The sequence below is a fragment of the Cavia porcellus genome, unplaced genomic scaffold, assembly GCF_034190915.1.
Source record: "Cavia porcellus strain 051 isolate PalLab524CR breed Dunkin Hartley unplaced genomic scaffold, mCavPor4.1 scaffold_10, whole genome shotgun sequence".
Classification (NCBI taxonomy): Eukaryota; Metazoa; Chordata; class Mammalia; order Rodentia; family Caviidae; genus Cavia; species Cavia porcellus.
This window is the reverse complement of record NW_026947493.1, coordinates 83,727,264-83,749,665: the sequence shown is the minus strand read 5'-3', so window position 1 is coordinate 83,749,665 and position 22,402 is coordinate 83,727,264. Positions and strand designations below refer to the sequence as shown.

Sequence of the window (22,402 nt, the reverse complement as noted above, 5' to 3'; positions counted from 1 at the left end):
CGTCTTCCCCTCCAGAGCCAGGGAGCGATGCTCAATGTAAGGCCCAGGGCTCCCCCAAAGTAACCACAGTCACTCTCACCCACAAGGTCCCGAGCTCCTCCGATGACAATGGTCGAACTCACACTGGGGAAGCTGGTCATGACAGCTCCTCCAGGGGAACCAGCAGCTCAAACAGCAACGCTTAGGAGAACCCGTAACGCCTCACTCGTCTTCTCTGTCTCCATGCTGGTAACGTTCCTCAGGTAGCCATCTACACTGAGCAACCTTACTGATTTAATTCAGCTGGCCTTAAGTTGACCACCATTTTTTAATCCATAACAACTAACAAGACACTTACTGTTTGTGCTGTGTGTATTTGTAAGTCAAATATACCTACTTTGGTTTCAAACCAAGAGACAAGTGGAAACCCCCAGCCCAGCCCCTCCATTTCCCTGGATCAGCCTCACAGCCAACGACTGGCAAACGGTGGTAACTCACAGGCCTGGGCTCCCCCTGTGCTTCAAGCATCTCATTCCAGAGCCACCTGGATGACTGCAAGTCCCAAAGGAGGATGAGCAAGCAGGAGCCCAGAAGGGGAAAGGGCGCTCACCGCTTCCATCAGGCCCTTGACCGTGGGGGACTTCAGCATCAGCGCGTCGAACACATCGTCGGTCTCCTTCCTCACGTACAGCAGCACTGGAAGGCAAGCGGAGAGGCCCTGAGACAGGTGCCTAGGGCTGGAGACCATGAGACGCCTGGACTCGGTGCACGGCGAGCTCCCCAGGCAGCCCGTGCTCACAGCCGAACCTGCTTGTTTGCTGTTTCTAAATACCTGTGCCCCGTGCATCTGCCAGTTGGGGGGCTCCAAGCAGAGGGTGGGGTGCAGAGCTGCAAGTTAGGACCGAGGCACAGTGCCTGTGGCCTGCTTCACCAGGTGACGCTGGGCGACACTAGGAACTCAGCCCCAACGAACTGAGCTGGGGAGAGTACAGGGACGGTGAGGGAGGAGGGGGAGGAGAGAACAGAGTGCAGGCAGATGACCCGGGCTGCAACCAGTGGACTCTGCCCTCCAGTCTCCCAGTAAAGCTGGATGCTAGGCTCTGCCACATGGGGGCGCTGTGAGGGACCAAAGGATGAAGACCCCAGCCCCCAGGGAACATGCTGCACACGGCTAGTCAGTCCGGGAAACAGTGCTAGGAGCCCAAGACTGCCCAGGAAGAGAACGGCAGGGGAGACATATGCGGAGCTCAGCGAGGCTCAGACCTCCCAGGTCCCACGTGTGCGCCTGTCTGACAGTGCCCAACCATCCAGCGGTGGGCAGTGCCACCCTGCAGCCCAGGGGCTGGCCACACTGTCTGTCCACTTTTCCCAGCGATGGGACTACTGCTTCTCTAGAGGGAAGGGAGAGGGTCACGGCTGAAGCCCATGCCCCTGGCCACTCTGGGAAAACACGCCCAGGTCAGAAAGCCCTGCAGGGCCCGGAACCCACTATGGGTTGATGCCAACTTAGCAGGAATTGCTGCCTGCCAAAGAGCAAAGGGGCAGAGGCCAGAAGTCCCTGCCCAAAGACAGAGCTAAAGATGCAGCTTTACAGCTGGCAGGACGCAAGGGACGCTGGGCTCTGCTCTGCTGCCAGCTGAGGTCCAGTTGGGGCGGGAGGAGGGAAAGCAGACGGAAGCCAGGGAGGGGAAGGAGACGTGAGTACTGCTCAGCTGCTTTCTCTTGATGAGATATAAAAATATCTATTAAGTAAATAAAGTGAATATGTCTCCAAAGATTTCCAAATTTAGTCCTCTGGGATGAGTATTTTGTGGCCTCCATTTCCGCTAACATAAATAATCTAATGGCTATTATAAGGCTCAATGTCAGCACTACATGGAAAAATAAGTAGAACCTAGAACCCAGTTACATCTGGATGAGGAAGGTTAAAGTCAAAGAAAGCAGCGCTGGCAGCTCTTACGGAAGAAAATCCTGTAGCTTTTTCCAGCAGCCACCACCCCACAAAGCCATCCACTGCTCTAGGTCAGCACTGCCCTCTCCACTCGCAAGCCAGTGTCTTGGAGACAGGACGCTGCCTCTGGCCTCCAGAGTGGCTGGGGGAGGGGAGAGCCACCAGGCAGGACAATCCCTTGCTTCCCTACAAGTTGTGACGGCCAGGCGCACTTGGGTGCGCTGGTGCTTCCAGGAAGCCAGCTTTCATTAGCTCTGTGCAAGGTGGGACCTGCATTATCACCCGCTGGCAGTGGCAGCATGAAGAGCCACAGTGGCCACGAAGGCAAATCTACCTAGGGTGACTGACGGCTTTGGCCATGGGTGTGACCATGGTCTCTCTTGGGGGAATGTCCAGCAATTATAGAGTAACAGCTGTTACTGACCCCGACCCCAAGACTGTCATGCCCTCACGTGGAGTGGGTGCTCCAGGCAAGAGCTCTCCAGAGACATCACTGCCCTCACCACTGGCAGGTCACAGTGCCCTCCTGTGTCACTGTGACTCAGAGCTAGCAAGGCCACTTACTGTGACTTACTGTGACAACCCAATATGATAACATCTCGGAGGAGCTCTCCAAGTTGGCCTCAACAGGGCAGAGGGGAAACGGCTGCCCAGGATGAGCGCCCAGCGCAGAGGGACTGGGAAGACACAGACACCATCAGCTCTGGTCCTGATCCTTTGGGGAGGTGGAGTAAGACTCAAGTCCAGGGACTGGGCAGTGTCAGCACAACCTAACTGAAGGTCAGAGGAAACCGAGGACAGGGTTCAAGGCAGGAGGGGACTGTGAGCTTCCTGTGTGATAAGAACTGTGCCGGGCTGGGGCTCCCCAGCGCCCAGGGCAGCTGGGCTTTGAGCTCTTCTTGGCAAACTGCCCCCCACCCTGCACCCCACGCCAGCATGCATCCCCCCACAGGTACCTCGCTTTACGCCTTCTTCTTTCATCTGCTTAGCAGGTGCTGGGCCAAACTCCTCCTCCATGGGCCTGAACATCCGTTTAACCAGGACGCTGCTGCGGGAAGACAGCAGAGGCTTTGAAGCAGAGCAGACAAGGTGTCCAAACACAAGGTCACGCCTGTGTCTGTCCTTGTCCTGCTCCATGGCTGGCCCCACGCACGCTCTCCTTCTTCCCCTTGAGGGTCCCGAGGCATCCCTGTTGGAGGCAGGACCTGCAATATCATCTCAAGGTGCTGACGGGGGACCTGCTCTGCATCACGGAGGTGGGCAGCTAGGCTTCAGCCACTGCAGCCTGCACCTGCTCCCCTCTTCTGGTCAGCTCAGGGCTGGGGAGGCAAGAGTGAGCCTGGGTGCCCTGCAGCCACACATGCCCCTCAGGCCACAGGAGGGACACAAGCTGCTCCCTGTGGCTTCCTACCATTCTCCCTCTCTGGCTGGAGCAGATGAGATTGCAGCACTTGGGGTCCCTCAGGGACCCAGGACTTTCCCCGCCACCTGGACACCCATGTGCCGAGGCCCTGCATGACTTCAACTGGGCCAGTTCTGACGATCCCACACTTCCTCACCAAGTTCCTGCCCACCCCAGGCACTCTAAGGAGGAGAACGCTAAGAAGACAGAAAAAGGGAGACAGCACAGTCCCGCACAGACGCTTGCTCTTCCGTCTCAACGGAGGCACGTAGGTGTCTGTGAACTGCTCCTCTCCTGGGGGGTCCCTGAGCCCACAAAGCAAGGCTGGACACAGCAGAACTGTAAAGGCGGGGGTGCTAGGACACACTGCCGTGGTCCAAATCCCTGCTTGGCAATTTACTGCTGTGAGAGCTTGGACAAGTTTCTCAACTTCCCTGGGCCTTAATCTCCTTCCTCTTAAAAAAATCTGTGGACAGAGAAGCAACATTTGAAGAGATGGAAATGCTAACCACCTGATTTGGTAATTCCACATGTATCATGAGATCACACTGTACTCTACAGAAGTAAATGCCAGCATTACATGTCATGTCAAAATTTAACAATTAAGTACATAAAATTGAAAAGGTGGCTGTCACGAACACTCAGGGGATGCACCTAGCACTTGCAGGATTTCCTGGTGCACCATAAGGTGGTGATGGTGAGGACACGCCAGAGAGATCTGGGGAGAAGCCTTAGAAGGCTAGATAAGAAGACAGCTCGAAGCATGTCAGAATGTCCCTGCCTCTGGTCCAGTCTGAGGACTTGACACTGGTAAAGTTCCCTGCAGGGGTGGGTGACACCCGTTAGTCCCAAGATTCCAGGGGGTGTGGGAAAAGCTGGGATTCCCTGTTGGCATTATGGCCACATGGAAGCTATCCATCACTTCTTCAGTCAGGCTAGCGCTAGGGTTCGGGGCAAGAAAGCGCACGGCACGTAACTGAGGGGTCCGAAGCACGTTCCTATTCATTCCAGGGGTTTGCACTGCTGACCCAACAGCGTTCCGATTCTCCCTCTCACATTCTAGCTTAACCAAAGGGTGACCCAACACAAAACCCCTTCACAAAACCTCGGGTTCTATGAAGCAAGTCCGTTTCCTCTTCTTAGTCACCTAAGAATCATGGACACCACGAGCAGATCCTACGTGGGCAAAGTAGCTAGAAGAGAAACAGATCTGCAGGGACCTCACCTTTGAGGGCACCACCTCCCACAGTTACTCAGTAGGTCTCCGATGAGGAGAGCGCAGTGTGAGAAATAATATTAGGAGCCAGCATTTTCTTATTTTCCTGCCTCACCAATTATGCCAAACAATGAAGCAGCTGGAGAGGTACCTGAAGCTGGGGTCCCAGTGTGGAGACAGTCAGTGTGAGGGCCTCACTCCCACCACCCTCACGACACTGTGCTAACAGTGGGTCTGTCACCCCCAGAAGTGCAGTGGCCTGGACCTCATGACTACAAGACTAGAAGGCACAGTCACGGAGCAGCCAGGGGCCCGGAGGTTAATGACTGGTAAACACCCTGCAGAGTCACCAGACACTCTCATGCTGGGTGAGCTTTCCTATGCTTTTTTTTTTTTTTTTACTAACCAAGATTTACTTGTAGTTTTTTGCACTCCTATTGACTTCTGATAGCACCCCCTTCTGAGCCATGACAGATCCTGCCATTAAAATAACATCTTAGATAAACCACACTGCTTGTGGGAATTCAGATATGCTTTTCCATGCTTTCAAATCTATAAACCCAGTAGGAGTCAATATGATAGGATGAGCCTGTTTCCTAGATGAAAGAGCCACACGTCAGGCCTCCCAGTGTCTGAGCAAACTAGGTTTCATTGCAGCACAAAAGGACTGGAGAACCAGGAAAAGCCGGTTTCCCTGGCATCAGACTGCATCCGCGGGCACCAGGAGGCAATCAGTGTGCAGAATGACCCAGGGAGCAGCACATTCAGCTGCTGGCTGTGGGATCAATTTCAGGGAAAGGAGTCAGTCCCCGGGTATGAGCAGAGGAGTGCTAAGTTTCCTTACAAAACACGGAAGGTGGGAAGCTGAAGGGGGGGACTCTGGCCACACCAGCTCAGGTGCTGGAGACACTGGACACCTAGGGAGGAGAGGCTCCCCTAACACAGAAAGGGGGTGCAGGCACCCTAGAGACAGGGTGCTTTTTTCTGCTTACAGCCTTTGTAAACTATTCACGAGAGGCTGACACAGAGAGCCTGCCCCATGTTAGCTGCACAGAAGAGAAGGTCATCATAAGTCCTCACAAAGCCTTTCATACCGTGGAGTAAAATCTCAACTCTATTTTCAACAGACTGTTCTTTGGAAAAGTCAACCCAGGAGGACTTTAATCAATGGCAACTTGGGGTGTTTGAGAAGTCACTTGACAAACGCGGGAGAGAAGAAAGGTTAGAGCTGACAGTGCTCATCACTTTCGGTCATCCCAGCCACTAGAAAAGTGTTACTCACGTGCCAAGAGAGAACAATCTCAGGGGTATTTAAGAATATGGAGATGGAGGCTAAGTCCCAGGCAAGGTTCTGCCCTGCCTAACGGACTGGGTGACCACTGGACTCCTTTGAGAGTCCCTTCCTGTGGAGCTGAAAGTTGCCCACTTTTCTAAATGGCCTGTTTTAACTGCTCAATTCTGCTGGACCACACCAAAGCGATCACAGACAGTGCATGGAGGAATTAACATGGCTCTCTTCCAGTGAAACTCTATGGGTGCTCGGATTTCATAAAATTTTCGCATGCCATGTAATATTATTCTTCTGCATTTTTTTCAACTTTTGAACCATATAGTTTTCAGACTTTTCCAAGACAGATAAGAGCCTGATTTGGTCCTCGGCTGTCATCTGTCACCCTGGCTCTAGGATTAACTCTGTAAGGTTGTCTCCCTACACTTCACCTGAGAAATGTCTCACAGGCTAGTAGATTAGGGACATAGGAGCAAGGAAGCCCAGCTCTATCTGCGGGCCAGGGGAAAATGACCTGCAGATTTCAGTCCATGTATCACCTGCAAACAAAGACTGTAAAACAAATACATTAAAAATGAAAAATGAAGAGAAAAAAAATAAGCCCTCTGGATCAAAGGAAAAATCAGCCCAAAATATCCTGCAAGTCATATGGTTCAGATGCAAGAATCTGGAGAAAGTCGATTTTAAGGAGACTACTAACAAACTTAGTAGCATCCACTGAAGGAATGTAAAGTGCTGAAGTAAAACTGTATTTTAAGAGTTGCAAGGGAAAGGGATGTTTAAATGCTGAAGGCGGGTGATCCAGAGAGCAGGGTAAGAGCTGATGAGCAGAGGTCAAAAGCAGGGAGATGCCAGGAACACAGACAACGTAACTTTTAGGAGTCGTACAGAGGGTACTGAGCACGCCATCACTGGCAACACTCAGCAGGCACACCTACAAGAGGAAGTCGGTGGGGAGCGTGGCAGTTCTTCTGTGGCTCTAAACTGGTGAGCTTTTATATGAGGTTAGGGCGGAAAGCACTCTGAGGATGTGGCTACCGCTCAAACCCTGAGACCACAGTCCTGTGCAGAGACACATTCCCAGCACTGAGTTGAAGGGTGGAGAACTCTAGGGACCTGCAGGGACAGGCTCCTAACTAAGTCCTAGGGGACCACAAGCAGGGTCTCAGTCTTCCTGGTCCCCACTCAAGCCTGCCTGGAGTGAGGGCTTGAGGCAGACACGTGAGTCCAGGTGGTGCAGGGAGCAGGACACTGTCTCCTTTGGCTTTTGCCTCAAGCTCAACTCGATCTTGTGTTGGGGCCAAACACTGGAGCAGGGCTGGCACCAGAATTTCAGTGGCTAGAAAGATGGAATGGAAGAAACAGGGTGCTTAAAAGTAACTACTGCTTCAAAGGCATAGCCCAGGAAGGAGGCACAGGGGAAAGAGAGGCCTGGAGGGAGAGAGGTGTCACCCCAGCTTCCCTCCCCAGAGACTGAGCTGAGAGGGACTTCCCAAGCCACACGTGTCCCGCCCTCTGCCACAGGCGCAGGAGGCGCCGTGTCCACTGACTGTGCAGCGTGGGGAACGTCTTACCCTTCTCGTTCATCATCCGTGTTGTAGTACACCTGTGGGGCAAAACAAGAGGCTCACCAAAGGCCAGACATAGTCCAGAAAGACACGGCACAGTGTGCATGCTTTCCTACGGCAGATACCGTCTGCGAAACACGAAGCTGTTTAACGGTGCTGTGCACGTGTGTGTCTGTGTTTCTAAAGAAATACAAATGTTACCTCTTGGCATTTTCCCTGTGGTTAACTCTTAGATTTTAATGAAATAAAATTGGAAGTCCGCTTCTACCTAGGTAAAGGCAGTCTGACTAGATCTCCATGCCCTTAAGCCAGTTCTTGCTTTGGACCTTTAATGTGTGGCTCGCCAGATCTGAACATCGTGGTTAGAAAGGCTCTGGCCTGCAGCGCAGCTGGCTGGCTGCGTAACGTGTGCCTCTGGAAGGAAGACTGCTGAGGCTGGTCTCTGCGCTAACGAGGAGGGGACAGCAGGACACAGCAGTAGCACACAGGCCTCTGTGTGTTCTCCCCTAAGGGCACTAGGTTGCCTTGGCCTCAAGAGCCTCCATCTGCAGCCTGGAGAAATCTGCCTGGCACTAAGTGCCTAGCACAGGAAGGTGCTCCTGGCCAAGAAGACCATCTCAGGGACAAACACCTTCAAGTGGTCGGTACAGGGGCAGCAAAACCAGAATTTTAAAAAGTATGATACATCCTTACCATGGATAGAACCACAGGTAATCCAAATAGGTACCTCCTCTTGACCCGCTGATTTGTGACAGCTGTGGGTCGCTCGTGGGCTTTATTTGTGTGCTCTAGGATGTTTGTGTCTAAACTGTCACACAGTCACCTTAAAAGCAGCCTCTGATCCTGGTCCCTTTGGTCCTCTGAGTCAGTCCCAGCTGGAAGCCCAGCACACGATACCAACAGGCAAGTTTCCCTCTGTTATTTATTTCTAGGTCTGTGTTTTCATCCTTAAAATTTTAGGTGCTACAAAATATTCTAAAACCTGAGCTACCACAGTGGGTTAAATACTGGAGTTTCTGTTAGTTTAACATTAAGTCTTTCATTTCACATGTAGCTATACTCACAAGGTGGCCATTGCTTCCTAAAAGGAGAGACTGGCTACAACCTTTGTCTTTAGGTAAGAAACGATTTAACCATTCAATGGGAACTGATTTTCTAAGGGAAAAACTGCTGATGGGATCTGTTCCGTGCAGTTTTTTCCCCAGGGCAAGGTAGCAAGTGCAAGCATGTTTCTCACGGATAGGTGGCGCTCTCACATACGCAGCACAACCCAAAGCACAAAGCCAAGGAAATCGGCCTTGTTTCTGTCTGTGTCATTATTCTTCCTGAGCCATCCTCTCCTGTGACAGGGAATGGCTGCTGCCCTGTCCTCCAGTGAGGGGGCCTGCGCATGCAGAGAGCAGGAGGGAGGCCGTACCTGTCCGGTCCTTTGCAGGTTTGCAAAGTGAACGTCAGGGATAAAGAGCACGGGCTGCGAGTGCAGGTCGGGCATGGTCTTGAAGTAGGTGATGTCGCTCTTCTTCTGTAAAGGTATGGCGGCCAACTTCCCATCAGAGGCTGGACGCGACCACAAAACCCATAAACGACAGGGTTATGCATGACAGAAAACTCACACCTGTCAGCCCTGTCTCAGAGAAAGCGGGATTCCCCTACCAGGCTCTCCAAGGACCCAGAGTGAATGCACTTTGAAGGCCTCAGCCCTGGGGCACAGGGGCAGTGTGGGCTTGCTCTCTGGGCCCCCCAAACCTGGCCCGTACAGCACCAGGAAGACGCTGATCTCCGCACTGCAAAATCCCACCTGCCCTAACCTCACCATGCTCCTGTGACTCTGTGCACTCTCCAGGGTCAGTTCCCTCACCACCCCGTCATCCCTGCCTGTGGCTCCCATCCCCCAAGCTTTCCATCTCTGCCCCTGGGCTCCCTGCCCTCCTGGAGGCTCCCCCCCAGCAGTGGGCTCTGGCAAACTCACAGTTGTTACACGGGGCTGGAGGGGCTTGGCCTTTCCCTTTCTTCCTGTTCTGCTTCCTCTCCTCATCTCGGATTTTTCTTTCTGCACCCTGTCAGGGAAAGCAAACACAAACCACATCGGACATGTTATCAGAGCACTTGGGAATCCTGCCACACTGCCACCCTGTCTCACACACACACCCCAGCACGAGCTCAGCCTTCAATCCTACAAAAGCTGTGTGCACTCAGGAGCCTGCAGGAGCCTTGTGACCCGGCGTGGTCCGCTTTTCTCCCTTCCTCGTTTTCCCGCCTGTTTAGAGAGCTTCAGCTATGAACCCACATGGCAGGCCCAGGCCCAGATGGCTAACCAGGGAGCCTGGCAAGGAACCTCAGTGAGGACTACCACATGCCCAGAGACGAAGCACTGGCCCACTGAGTTCCCGTGGAGGCAGGGAATGGCCTCACATCTGCATGGGATTTTCCTGTAAGCCAGCTCAGCTGCTGCCGTGGAGATTGGACAATTAGTGCAGCAGGAACAAGGGAGGGCGAGGGCCCCTGCTGGGTGACCCCACCAAGACAGGCGGAGCCACTACACATGCCTGTGCCCTCTTGGTCTCGGCACTGGTGTCTTCACAGCCGCAGAGATGGGGCTGACTCTACCCCACAGAAAAACCACCTGTCTGCTCATCTGTGTACTTTGTGCTTTGTTATCTGACTGTCTCATTACCTCTTCTTGCTGAACCTTCACACTGCATCCAGCTCACCCGCTGTCACCTCACAGGCCCCGGCAGGCAACAGCTGTGTGGAGCTGAGCAGATGCTGCAGCTCCCTCTCTAAGGCCCAGCTCCCCATCATAGCTCCTGCTCCTGGGCAGCAGATTTAAGGAGCAGAGAAGCCCAATTTAAGAGCTAACTGACAGATGGGCAATGGGCGGGGTCACGAGACAGGTCACAGAAGACAGTGAGGTGGCTTCCGCATGATCAGATTGGGCTTTCTGCGAAGGCAGGTGAGCCCAGCACAGTGGTAAAAGGACACAGCTTTTGAGCTAATCTCAAAGAACTTATGATAACAGCTAACACCTTCCTTGCTTACCTGGCACTAACTTTGTGCCACGTGTTTTCCAATGGATAATTAAGATGTTAGCTAGGAACTCAAATGGGCTTTCTTTTCTTTTGCAGCACTGGGGGCTGAATCCAGGGCTGTTGCAATGACATACATTCTCAGTCCTTTTCATTTTTTATTTTGAGACACCATCTGGGTAAACTGCTAAGTTACCCAGCTTAACAGACTTGCAATTGCCCTGCCTCAGTCTCCCAGACTGAAGATTCCAGCTATGTGCCACCATGCCAGCAAATATGCAGTTTTTTTTTTTGTCTTTTTTTTTTTTATTGGTACCGGGGATCGAACTCACGAATCCCTGCTTGCAAGGCAGGTGCTTATGCCGCTGAGCTAAATCCCCAGCCCCTAAATATGCATTTTTATAACAAAAAAATCATCAAAGGAAGTAACTGTTTTATGCCAAAGGAAGTATTTATTTTATACTGCTCCACTTTAGGTTTTAAGTTGTTGACACATTTCATGGAAATTCATAGCAAGATGAGGATAAAATGTAGAAATACTTGCCTTGGAACTGTCCATAAGATGTAATGTGGTCATTCACGCTTAGATGATGTGCAAGGGAAGCTACCCATGAGGGGTGGGGGCCTGCACTCACGTGTACTTACAAGGGAGTTCTGCACAATACTGCATTTGCTACAAACACAAGTTTGGGTCTTTATTTTCTATTACGTCCAACTTCAAGGTTGGTCAAGCAACTGTACTACTACTCTGAAGAATGGGTCTGGAAATAATCTGTTCCAAGAGTTACATATGCTTCATGCAGATTTTTAGGAAATAAGGCCCCTTGCTTATTATTTTGCATGCACTCTTTGATGTGCTAGGCCCAGGTGATTAACGCAAAACTGAGCACAGGTCTCTACCGAGTGCACGCCTGGGCGCCACTTCTGTGTAGGAATTTCTTGTTCAGAGCCCAAGCATCAGTAAAACAATTTGGACAGCATTTGAACTGGGGGGAAACCCAGCTCTTGGCTCTAAAATAAAGCTTAAGACTTCACAATGACTCACGGCTGTGTTAGTACATTCTGTTAATATGGAGAAAGCTCCCCTCGATCAAGACCGCATTAGAATTCCTTTCCTTCCTAGGTCATTTGTGACCTGGAGCTTCTACAAAGCATTACATGTACTCTTATAAAAGTTCCTTAAGGTCCAGTTCTTTCAAAAGAGGATAATTTACTACAAAGAACCAAGTCATCACTAGACAGTAATATCCCTCATCCCTGTTCATTCAATATGGAGTGCTACACCTGAACAATATACCTTAAGAGTTCCTGCTATAGTGGGGTGTGGTGGTGCATGCCAGTAATTCCAGCACTCGGGAGGCTGAGGCAAGAGGAATGCCATGAGTTCAAGGTCAGTTTGGGCTACCTGAATCACATAGCAAGACCCTGCCCTGCCTCAAGTAGAAAAAAAAAGAAAGTGTTCCTGCTATATATTGTGATCACTTTTGCCAACACAAGTGTTGATAGCAATCTGCCTTTTACCTAACATCCACATTTTTATTTTAAGAATATTTTATTTAAAGTTTTGTGCAAGATACAATTACTGTTTGTAGAAAAAAAATTCTTATTCTTCAAGGAAGATCATGGAAACAAGTACAGAGATGATATTATACATAAGTATCTTCATGGTTAAACAGATATTGGATTTTTTTAATGCATAAGCATAGGCATTTTATTAGTTTCAGAATATCAAAAATGTTAAAGAATACTTGTATTTTTATCTGCAGACTCACAGGTATACAAAGCAGAAATCAGACTGAAAACTCAAAATATGCAGAATTTCATCTGTTTAGGATACTGGATTGTGACTGAGAAACTTACAATTTTAAAATGGAACAACTATTTTTGCTCTAGAGGATAATTCAACTTAAGCATTTACATTTACATATCATTTTAAAAGTGCAAAAATAAAACTTATATACAGGTTAATCCCCTACAAGTAAATTTTGCCTGCTTTTGCAAATTAGGGCTGCAAATGACGAACTACAGCAAAAGATTTTTATCTATTTTATTAGAGAAATTGACAGCAACTCAGTCAATTCACCTACATAGTCCGTGAGATTTTTGTACATGTACATCTCCGTCTAACCCTTGGTATTAGGGTTTGTAGGTTCTCACTAGAAACCCTACATCCACTTATTTGAAATAAATGCTAATCTTTTGCCCCATGGTCTCCAACTATTTTCTTCCACTTAGCAGTGATATTTATTGGACTGATACTTAGAATATAAATTATGAGAAATGCCACCCATTTTCTGACTGGCAAAGTATATGTTAATGTGATTGTTTCTGGGTTTTATTCATATTGACTAACATACTCACATAGGTAAATGATTCTTGCAATTACTTCTCTCTTTGATGTAGCTTACCCTCTTAGTATGATTTCAGGAAGCAATACTCTAGGGAAACCTACAAGACTTCTCATTTTTTTGAGGTGTAAGGCTGGTGCCTAGATGTCCCCCTAAAGCCTCAGGCAGTCATTTTTAAGAGGTGGCTGAATCTATAGAGTATGGGACTGATTCCCAGTGCAGTGCTAAAGGGTGGGGTGATTACTCCATCTGCCCACTGACTGCTTTGGTACCACCCTAATCTCAGTAGCCTAGACACCCTGGAAGGGACAGGAAGAGGCCTGTCTTGTTGGCTGCTTGCTTTGCTACCTTCTGTCACCACAAACTGTTTCTCTCTGCAGTGCTCCTCTACCACGTGCCACCCTGCCTTGGAGCCAGCCAGTTATGGACTGCAACCTCTACAACCTATGAGCCAAATAAACCTTTCCTCCTTTAACTTTGGGTGTCAGGTATTTTGCCTCAACATGAGAAAAGTAGCAAAGACAAAAGGTAAAACTAAATATCAATAAATACTCATAAAAATAATTTCCAGGGTGCTGGGAGTGTGGCTCAGAGGAAGAGTGCTTGGTTGGCATGTATCAGGTACTAGGTTCAATCCCAAGCACCAAAAAACCAAAACAAAAATATTTTCAAACCAAAGATGCAACATGTCATTTTGTTTACCCTTTTAGCTTCTTACAACCCCTGTGATTCTAGAGCATCAGGTAACAACAGTGCACATGGCTCTCCATGCCTTCTGCTAGTCTGAGGGCATCTTATTTTCCTTGGTGTTTACTGCGTGTAGCCTGCTCTTTCCCTCTGCCAGCATGGCAGGGCTGTCCAGTTGCTCTCTGCCAACCTTGCTCTTTTCCCTTCTCCCTAACTCTACTCATGGAGTAAGCCACGAGGAGGGGAATTCCACCACCGCCCTTGGAATACCTAGAACACAGTACAGGAGTTCAAACCACCAATGTGCTCTCCCATCTGTACACCTGATGCTTCTAGGCTGTACGTGATTTGAAAGTATTTCCTTTTTTTTTTTTGGTTCTGTTTTATTTTGAGATGGGGTCTTGCTGTGTTGCCCAGCCTGGGCTCAAACTCATGATCCTTCAGGCTTGGCTGCCTCAGCAGCTGGGGTTACAGGTATGCATCACTGAAGGGACTTACTGTGCTATATTACAGATACTAGTTGTTTGTTTTCATTTTAAAGGCTACTTGACTTTTTGTTGAGGAATTACCATTTTGATATTCTACGTCAAATTATTTGCTGGTGCATAGAGCATGAGCTCAGAAGTGGACTACATTTACGTCCAATTTCTCTATGTGCTATGGTGTGGTTCCTATCTGCAGTGTGCATGATCACAGTGTACACTGGTGTGTCCGGCTCTGTGTCCCGGAGACAGCCCACTGTCCCTCAGACTACTGCACTGCTCTGAGCCACGGGGCTCGTGACACCAACTGAAGCTGTCGCGGCCCACTGCTGTCACAGTCTGGGTGGCTGCCAAGAGTCATGCATGCTGCGTTGCCATCCTTTCTCCTCTCCCTCTTCCCGCTGTCATTGTCCTCACTGAGGGATCCCACTGCTTCCTACTTGTCTTGGTTACTCTTCTCTCATTGTTGAGACAAAATGCTTGATGTCCAAAATTAGGGAAGAAAGGGTTTATTTATCTTACAATTTTTGGAGGTTTCAGGCCATACTTGGCTGGCTCCAAGGCAGGATGGTGTGGCTGATGGATAGCCATTCAAGGCAGCCACAAACAACATGAGGGAACAGGGCAAAAGGGGGAAAAAACATAGCTTCTTCCCTCCTTTATAAGGTAGGCCAGCTCTACCCCTGAGCGGGTGCAGCAATCACACCACCAATCCCAGCGCTAGATACTGAACCAATCACAAATGCTAGTTTCAGCCACCTCCATCACTGCATGAGATTTGGCGGGGGTGCCTAGACACAAACCGTAACACTACCCCTGTCTGCACAGCACCCTGATGGCTCTGTGGGCTGCAACACAGGGCTGTGGCACCTCGGACAGCTGGGGGGCTGCACTGAGTGAGCCAGCCCCCACTCCGCCCTGCACAGCCTCTGAGCCTCAAGTGCTCCCCACTGGTCTCCACTGCCAGGACTCTTGCTCTCCCATCATTCAGAATCAGGCTTGGAGGTGAATCTGTACATGCACCCCATGCTGTCACCACCCAGTTATTCTCTACTGCATCTCGAGGAGGAATGCTCACTGGACTTTCAGGGGCTTTGTTGTTGTTTCATATTTTGTTTTTGGAGCTTTAACACTTGAAAAGAAAGCAATCAGTTTCAAATAACGTACAACATAGAATTAACAGGCTCACAGATGGGAGCACACTAAAGTAATGTGAATTCCTTTATCCCAGATATTTTAGTTGGGTTGGATATACAATACTCTTTACCCTTGGATAAAACCCTTGGTCACATTTATTTACTTCACTAGATATCACTGTCTTCTGACACAGTGTGGTCACTGCAAGTCTGATGATACAAGTTTTCTTATGAGTGACTATTTTACTAAATGCCTGAAGAATGTTGTTCTATTTTAAAATGTCTGATCGCGTAACTGGGTAAGGGCTGTCTGAGTAAATTCCCACAGGTATGTGACAGGCCTCTTAAGCAGGCTTAGCTTCTATTTCGAGATTTTTGGCACCTGCTATGTAGCACTGGCTTGGTCTTCTGCTCAAAAGTTTCCATCCTGTGTAACTGGCTTTTCTTTACCTCTCTTTTGTATCTATTATTTTCTCTGACTCATCTCTTTCTCCATTTTCCTTGATTTTTAAAATTGATCTATCTCTAATTTGTATTTTCTTGAGACTTTGTCAGGTTTCTTCACCTTAGTGCTGCATCTAGCATCCTCTGAAATATTTTAATCTTTCACTGCTAAATCCTCTCCTGAGTTCTAAACTAACTCTTTTTAAGTCATTCTATTCTTCAAAAATCTCAGGGGAGTTTTTCAAGCTGTAGTTTATTTGGTTGTCACAATGTGTGTCATTTTAAAAATGCCACTTGTCCCACTTTGAAACACAGGGCCAGTTTCCGTCTAGTGCCCGTCTCTGTGTCACACACTCACTGTCCATAGATCTACAGTGAGACTGATCTCAAGCTCCTTTTTCTGAGGCATTTTTGGGATCCAACTCTCTTCTCAGGTTCCCATCCAATTAAGTGAGCTGAGCGGGCGGGGACAGTTGCTCCATTTGCTCTCCTGCTCCCTCTGCTGGCAGGTTTACAACGTGACACAACGATGGCCCTTAAAATCTTCCTACTGTGTGACTCTTTCCATCTTCATTCTTATTTTGACTTTCTCTTTCCTTTTCCATTTCGTTCCTCAACTCAACTTGAATCTATGCTCAACAGTTTTTTCCGCAGTTAGGTTTTGTTCTCCAAAACAGATCTTCAGTTTCTAACTTTTGAGAGGTAACAGGATCCATTACAGCACCTGAATTCACTGGGCTCCAGGCTGCCCTTGGAAGGCCACTTTGCCCCCTCGAGTGGCTCCCTGGGAAATGCTGCATCAGGTGACCCACCACCCCGCACGGATGCCAACACCACACAGGTGGTGAAGTTGGTGTTACCTGGGGCTGTGAGGCGCCCTTGTCACTATAGGTGGGTTTTAAGCTGTATGCTGCTGCAGGATTCAGGGAGATCGAAGCACAAGTTCAATGTCTACGTATCACTGATGAGCTTATAGGTGCAACTTCATCCACTGAAGTGCTAGACAAGGCCTTCTTCAACTCACACAGTAATAAAAGGTACCTGGCTGTGTTCTGGGACAGCACCAATGCCCAATAAAAACTGTTATAAAATCTGTTATTTCAGCTATCAAACTAAATCAGATATGGACTAGTATTTGTGTCTTTGCCCAAAATTCATGTGCTGCAGCTGCAGAGGACGACATTTAGAGGGATAACTTGTGGTTTAAGTGAGGTACAGGGGAGGGGCCCTGAGGATGTGATTAGCACACTTACAGAGACAGGCATACTCTCTCCACCACTGGAGGACACTGTTAGAAGAGGGAACCACGAAGTCGAGAAGAGAAGCTGCACCAGGAACTGAAGTAGGCAGCACCTGACCTGGAACTTTCCAGCCTCCTGAGGTGTATACAGTAAATTTATGTTCCAGCTACCCAGTCTGCAGTGTCCTGCTATAACAGCCTGAGCTGACCAGGACACAGGGCAATGCCAACCAGCCACTGTGTGAATGGTAAGACAGGCTAATTAAAAATGAAGGAAGGGAAGGAGCAATGGAGGGAGAGAGGGAGGGAGGGAGGGAGGGAGGGAGGGAAAAAAGGAAGTTAGTTGACTGAGGACTCCTAGATATCTCACAGGAACTGAGAACAAAAGATTCCCACAGTGACTGATGAATTGATTATACTGACACATTAGCACAAAAGGGGGGCGTGTCATTAGAAGCAGCATCTAACAACAAAGACATCTTTATGACAAGCTGTCATCGCTACTTACTTTATCACAGAAGACCTTGATCTGGCAATACGCCCTATGAATGGGTTTATTGCTGCGATTATTATAACTGTAGGTATCAATCTGAATCATCAAAGGAAGTCCTTTCACCCCTTTTTGGGAGGAGAAATCTGTGCTCAGACAATTCACGGTGATGAAAATCTGAAGGAGGGAGAAGCAAAAAGCTTGTAAGTCACAACACAAAGGGTCTCCACGCAGGCACCAGCTGTAGACCGCCACTGAAATACCCAACTTCCAAGGACAACCAAAGAACACCCTGATCACCTGGTGTCAAACTTGTGCAATGCATAAAACAGAATACACACCATGTAATTTATAACTATAACCCGTTCTGCCTTCATGTTTCATCTTGAAATAGACCGTTTACTTTCATACATCAACACTGTCTGACTTATTTTTTTAAACAAGTGTCAGTGAGTCAAGTGAAACACTGTCCTTTCAACACATTAAAGTTAAAATAGTGAAAGTGGCTTCCCTCATCTCTGGTCTGTGGGATAAAAGATAAAAGTCAGACAGCGTCTTTCTTTGCACACTATTACATGGAGACCTGGTAACTACTGACGGCTGTCTGTCTTGAGCGTGAAGCACGAGCTAGGACAGCATTAGCGTTTTCGGAGTCTGGTGCCTGCGCCCTGGCTAGTGGGGAGCGGGCATGCAGTAGGCATCTGGGGCGGGGGCAACAAGCTGAGCCTGGGATAAACCAGCCCAGAGACCTTTCCATTTTCCCCTGAAATTGTCTTTAAGATCTGCGGACAGAATGTAAACACTGACACATTTCCATGTGAGGGAGAAGGTAGGAGAGCAGCTGGCAAAGGTCAGACCAGAGACAGGAGGGAGGAGGGACAGGAACACTGCCAACAGCCTTGTCGTTCTCCTTGAGAGGTGATGTAAGTTATCATAAAACACCGGCGGAGTGAGGGGTGTTAACAGGCTGAACTTCTCCTCAATCTATGCACTACCTGGCGATCTACAGATGCCACCGAGTATCACGGGGCCGAGGTACAAGCACAGCCCCAGACCAAAGGGGGGACCACATGGATAACTGGGACGCGGTCTTGGAGAAGGCCAGAGACACTGTACCCCACACTTGGTTCTGTTTTCACTCATACCCCATGTGTTATTTTAAACGAAATCACGTGCTGCTTTAAAACTGCACAGTATGTATTCTAAAATCCGTGTCATCAGGTGTTATTATTGAACCTTGTTTGGCCCCCAGCACTCTGGAGTCTCCTGCAAACCTGAAGCCTAAAGGCTTCCGTGCTGTGGCCACCCCTTGAGGAGAACCCCCACCCACCCTGGGGAAGTAACAGCCCCAGCAGAGCTGTTTCACAAGCCTTTTGGATTTTTTTTTCACTAGCAAGCCTGATTGAATCCACTCCCAGCCTTGCTGGCTTTGAGGTAATTTACACAACCAGTGCGCTCTCTGTAAAACTTCATTTTGCTTTTATTTTTTCTCCGTTTTTATTTTTTATTCGTACATGCCTGTAGCACACAATCATCACAGGCCTCGTGTGGGGTACTGCACGTACACACACACCTCAGCTCTCTTTGCGCCCCTCTCTTGGTCCCCTCCCATCTGCAACAGATCTACCTTCCACTTCCCATCACCTCTGCACCCCACTCTGGGCACGGAGAAAGGCGCCACTGAGGCAGACAGGCCAGGGGACGGGGCTGCTCTTGAGGTCACCCCGGCCACTGGCTCTCGTGCTTCCTCCACCCAAACACAGATGCCTAAAGCTGCTCTGTGTGAAGGAGTCTGGGGAACACAAGGGCAGCCTGCGGACGACAAGGAATAGAACGGAACTGAACATGGGATTCACACGGACTCAGTCTGCAGGAGCCATGGAATGAGAGCAGCGGACCTTCTGTTTTATAGGAAGGGTGACAGCCAGAGGGTGGAGAGGTTGACCTGCCTCACCATCACTGCTGTCTGTATGTACTCCATGATATGATACTGTGTAACTTCGATACACACAATAACATGGGGCCCTGTAAAGAGACACACACATTCCCTTCATCCATTCCTTTATTTGTTCATTCAGTCTCTAAATATCTATGGGAGCCCATGAGGCACGAAGCATTGGGAAGACAGAGAAAAGCCCACCCCTCCTAGGAGTCCTTCCCACACGGCCTAGTGAGAACTAACCACGGCATCCAACAGCGGCCACCCAGTGTAGAGACCCTGGGAATAGAGGCAGAGCTGGGGCCAGAGACCAGTGAGGTGCAGACCACCCCACCCCGCTGGCTGCAAGGACCTTCACCGAGAAGGGTGAAGGGAAAGACCAGGTGATGAGAGGAAGAATACACAATGTCCAAGATCCACCGAGCGTCCTAGTAAAGACGTTTGCCCACAAGGTCCTATGGCAGAAAATGATGCCACAGCTCCTGGAGAGGCCTGAAGGGCTGAGAACTTGATTTAACATTTGTTAGTACCTGCCCTTCTATGAGCTAGCAGCAGCCACATGGGGCAGGAGGAGAACCAAGAAGCCAACCTGCCTTTCCGTGACCCAGCTGGCGCACAGGCTGGGAAACAAAGAGTGCCACCACTGCCCCCACCAACACAACCACCTCCTGAGCAACCGGCTGGTTAGGAGGAGCACGGCTGAGAAGACAGCGACTCAAGTGGAGTAACAACTCGGGCCCGTACTGTGTGACTGACGACTGACTTGGCAGGCCGGCAGCCAGCAGTCTAAGCACCTACTTAGAGGCTAACAATATGTGACACAGCAACTCTGGGGATCTCCTTCTGTCTTGTTTTTGAAACCCAATATTGTTCTCACTGTTGCTTTGTTCTGTTTGTTTCATTCTCTTTAAAATAAAAACATTTTCTCTCAGCGCACACCGGAGAGGCACATGAGTGGGTTCCATTCTAGCGGATCTGTACATGCACTGGACACATCCTGGCCATTTTCAGGAAGTATCTTAAATGCCTTTACCATCCTGTGACTGTGCTGCCCAAAGGCACCGTAGGTGGTTCCCACAGTCACAGAGTCCCAGGTGGATGGGACAGAGATAATCATTACCCTGGCTGCACAGAGTACTAATCTATGGAAGAAAAAAGTAGGAACAGTTGACCTCATGGTGCTGATGCCTGGAGAGGCAACTGTCCCTAGGGCGCTGTTCCCGAGAGCATGAACCCCGGTGTAGGCCACTGAGGGCACTGTTGGGAGTTGGGGTGCAGGTGGAGGGGTCACTGGGGCATTACCTTTGGGGGTGCATCGCCCTGCTCTGCTTCCCCGCCGCCCTGATTCCTAGGCATCTTTGCCCCTCCACCGCCCCTGCCTTACGTCTGTCTTGGAAGCGGGCTGACCACAGACTCACACCTCTGGAGCCCAAACCCTTCCCTTTCAGTTGCAAGTGTCCAGCGACAGGGAGCTGCCCAGCACACTGGCAGTGCGGAGGCCTAGCAGAGGCTGGAACGCAGCTCTGCGTCGGCGCATCAGGCTTGCTCTCTGCCGCTGAACCAGCCACGACTGTGCCCATGTTTTCACACAGGGAGCTTCCCAGAGAGGCTGTGATCCAAAGGGGCCTCAATCCTACCCAGCTTTTTCTCCAATCCTTCCAAAGGCTGCCTAGCACTACAGAGCCCAGGAGATAAAGCCTCTGATGAGATTTCCCAAGCTGTGAGGAGGTTCAGTTAGCCCTGGAGTAGGTAGCCCTGTGTCCCGCACAGTGCTCAGTATACCGTCTGTCAGGAAAGCACTGTCAGTGTGGCTGCACCAGCTCCACATCTCAGCTAAACTGGCTGAGAGACCACTCCCCAGCACTGCTGACGGAGACAGAGCCTGCAGAGCTGCTGCAGTGACATGCGGACCGGCACCGCAGTGCAGTAAGCAGACTGACCATCTCGGAGAACCTCCCAAAGCAGCCACCGTGGAGATGGCCTCTAGAGGTCAATGAGCGGCTGCACCCAGACTCCACAGACACACGAGGGTCCCTTCACAGGGAATGTCCTTAGCTCAGCAGCTGCCCACGCTGCCCTAAGGTGGGGATCTCATAGCAGTGCTGGCTCTGCTTTCCTCTTGGCAGGCAGATAAATGCCGTGGACAACACATCTGCCACCAAGCTATGAATGCTACATACGTCCACACGCTATTTCCAAACCTCAGCTACTCGGTTTCCTATAATCCCAATGACACACTTTCAGTGTTAATTTCCACTAATTAAACCAAGTGTATCCAGACACATAAACAGATCCACTGTCCTGGGTTGACTCAGGTTATTTCTAAATGTACCAGGACCTTTCCCGGAAGTGGCATGGCCCCAGGGAACCCATCTCACTGTGCTGCCCTCCAAACACCAGAGGTTGAACTTTAGTTGAAGGTGGGGGCAATCAGGGAAGGCGTGGGAGGGGTAAACTAAACCCTCAGCTGTGGACCCCAGCTCAGAGCTGCTCCAGCTACAAACTCAACCATGCCCAGCACCACGTGCAGCAGGCAAATGGGACAGATTTCTTGGAAATTTATCTACAAAACGCATGCATGTAAATGTGCATTAGGGCCTGAGGAAAGGGGATTTCACCAACAGACAGGAAGTCCATGCCAGTGTCAGGCTGGAGAGCTCTTCTGAACTCCAATGGGAGTTGCTGGTGTTAAGGGCCGGTGAGTGCCGTGGACAGTGCATCAGCCGCCCAAAGCATGTGCACTTCACATGTCCACACGCTATTTCCAAAGCTCAGCGACCCGGTTTCCTGTAATTCTAATGACACATCTTCATCGTTTTAGAAAAACTACTTAAACCAAGTGTATTCAGCACATAAATAGATACTACTGTCATGGGTTGACTCATAGATTATTTATGAATGTACCAAGACTTTTCCCAGAAGTAGCAACAATCCTGAGATACTTAAATGTTTTTTAAATAAAATCATTCATTGTATATGAATGACAAGTCTCACTTTGTAGTTACCACACAGAAAAGCAATTTTACTAGGTTTTAAATACCTCGCAGTTGTGCACTTATGTAGAAGCATTTATTAAAATAAATATAAGTAGGGGCTGGGGATTTAGCTCAGTGGCATAAGCACCTGCTTGCAAGCAGGTGGTCGTGAGTTTGATCCCCAGTACCGATAAAAAGTTAAAAAAAAAAACAATACAACTCAGTGAGCTT

The 22,402-nt window shown here is 49.4% G+C and overlaps 1 protein-coding gene across 4 annotated transcripts in view; it reads right to left on the bottom strand.

The window, feature by feature from the left end:
* The window catches only part of Grhl2 (grainyhead like transcription factor 2), a 122,788-nt gene that overhangs the window by 13,373 nt on the left and 87,013 nt on the right, over positions 1 to 22,402 (bottom strand). For 2 of the 4 annotated variants that reach the window (XM_013143817.3, XM_063257687.1), the window contains 6 exons: positions 17,276 to 17,434; positions 9,374 to 9,461; positions 8,822 to 8,961; positions 7,411 to 7,442; positions 2,887 to 2,978; positions 590 to 675 (listed from right to left, as the gene is read on the bottom strand). In XM_013143817.3, the coding sequence (XP_012999271.1) occupies positions 590 to 675; positions 2,887 to 2,978; positions 7,411 to 7,442; positions 8,822 to 8,961; positions 9,374 to 9,461; positions 17,276 to 17,434 (597 nt within the window). The remainder of the gene's footprint in view (positions 1 to 589; positions 676 to 2,886; positions 2,979 to 7,410; positions 7,443 to 8,821; positions 8,962 to 9,373; positions 9,462 to 17,275; positions 17,435 to 22,402) is intronic. The other 2 variants (XM_063257685.1, XM_063257686.1) reach the window with 2 other exon arrangements.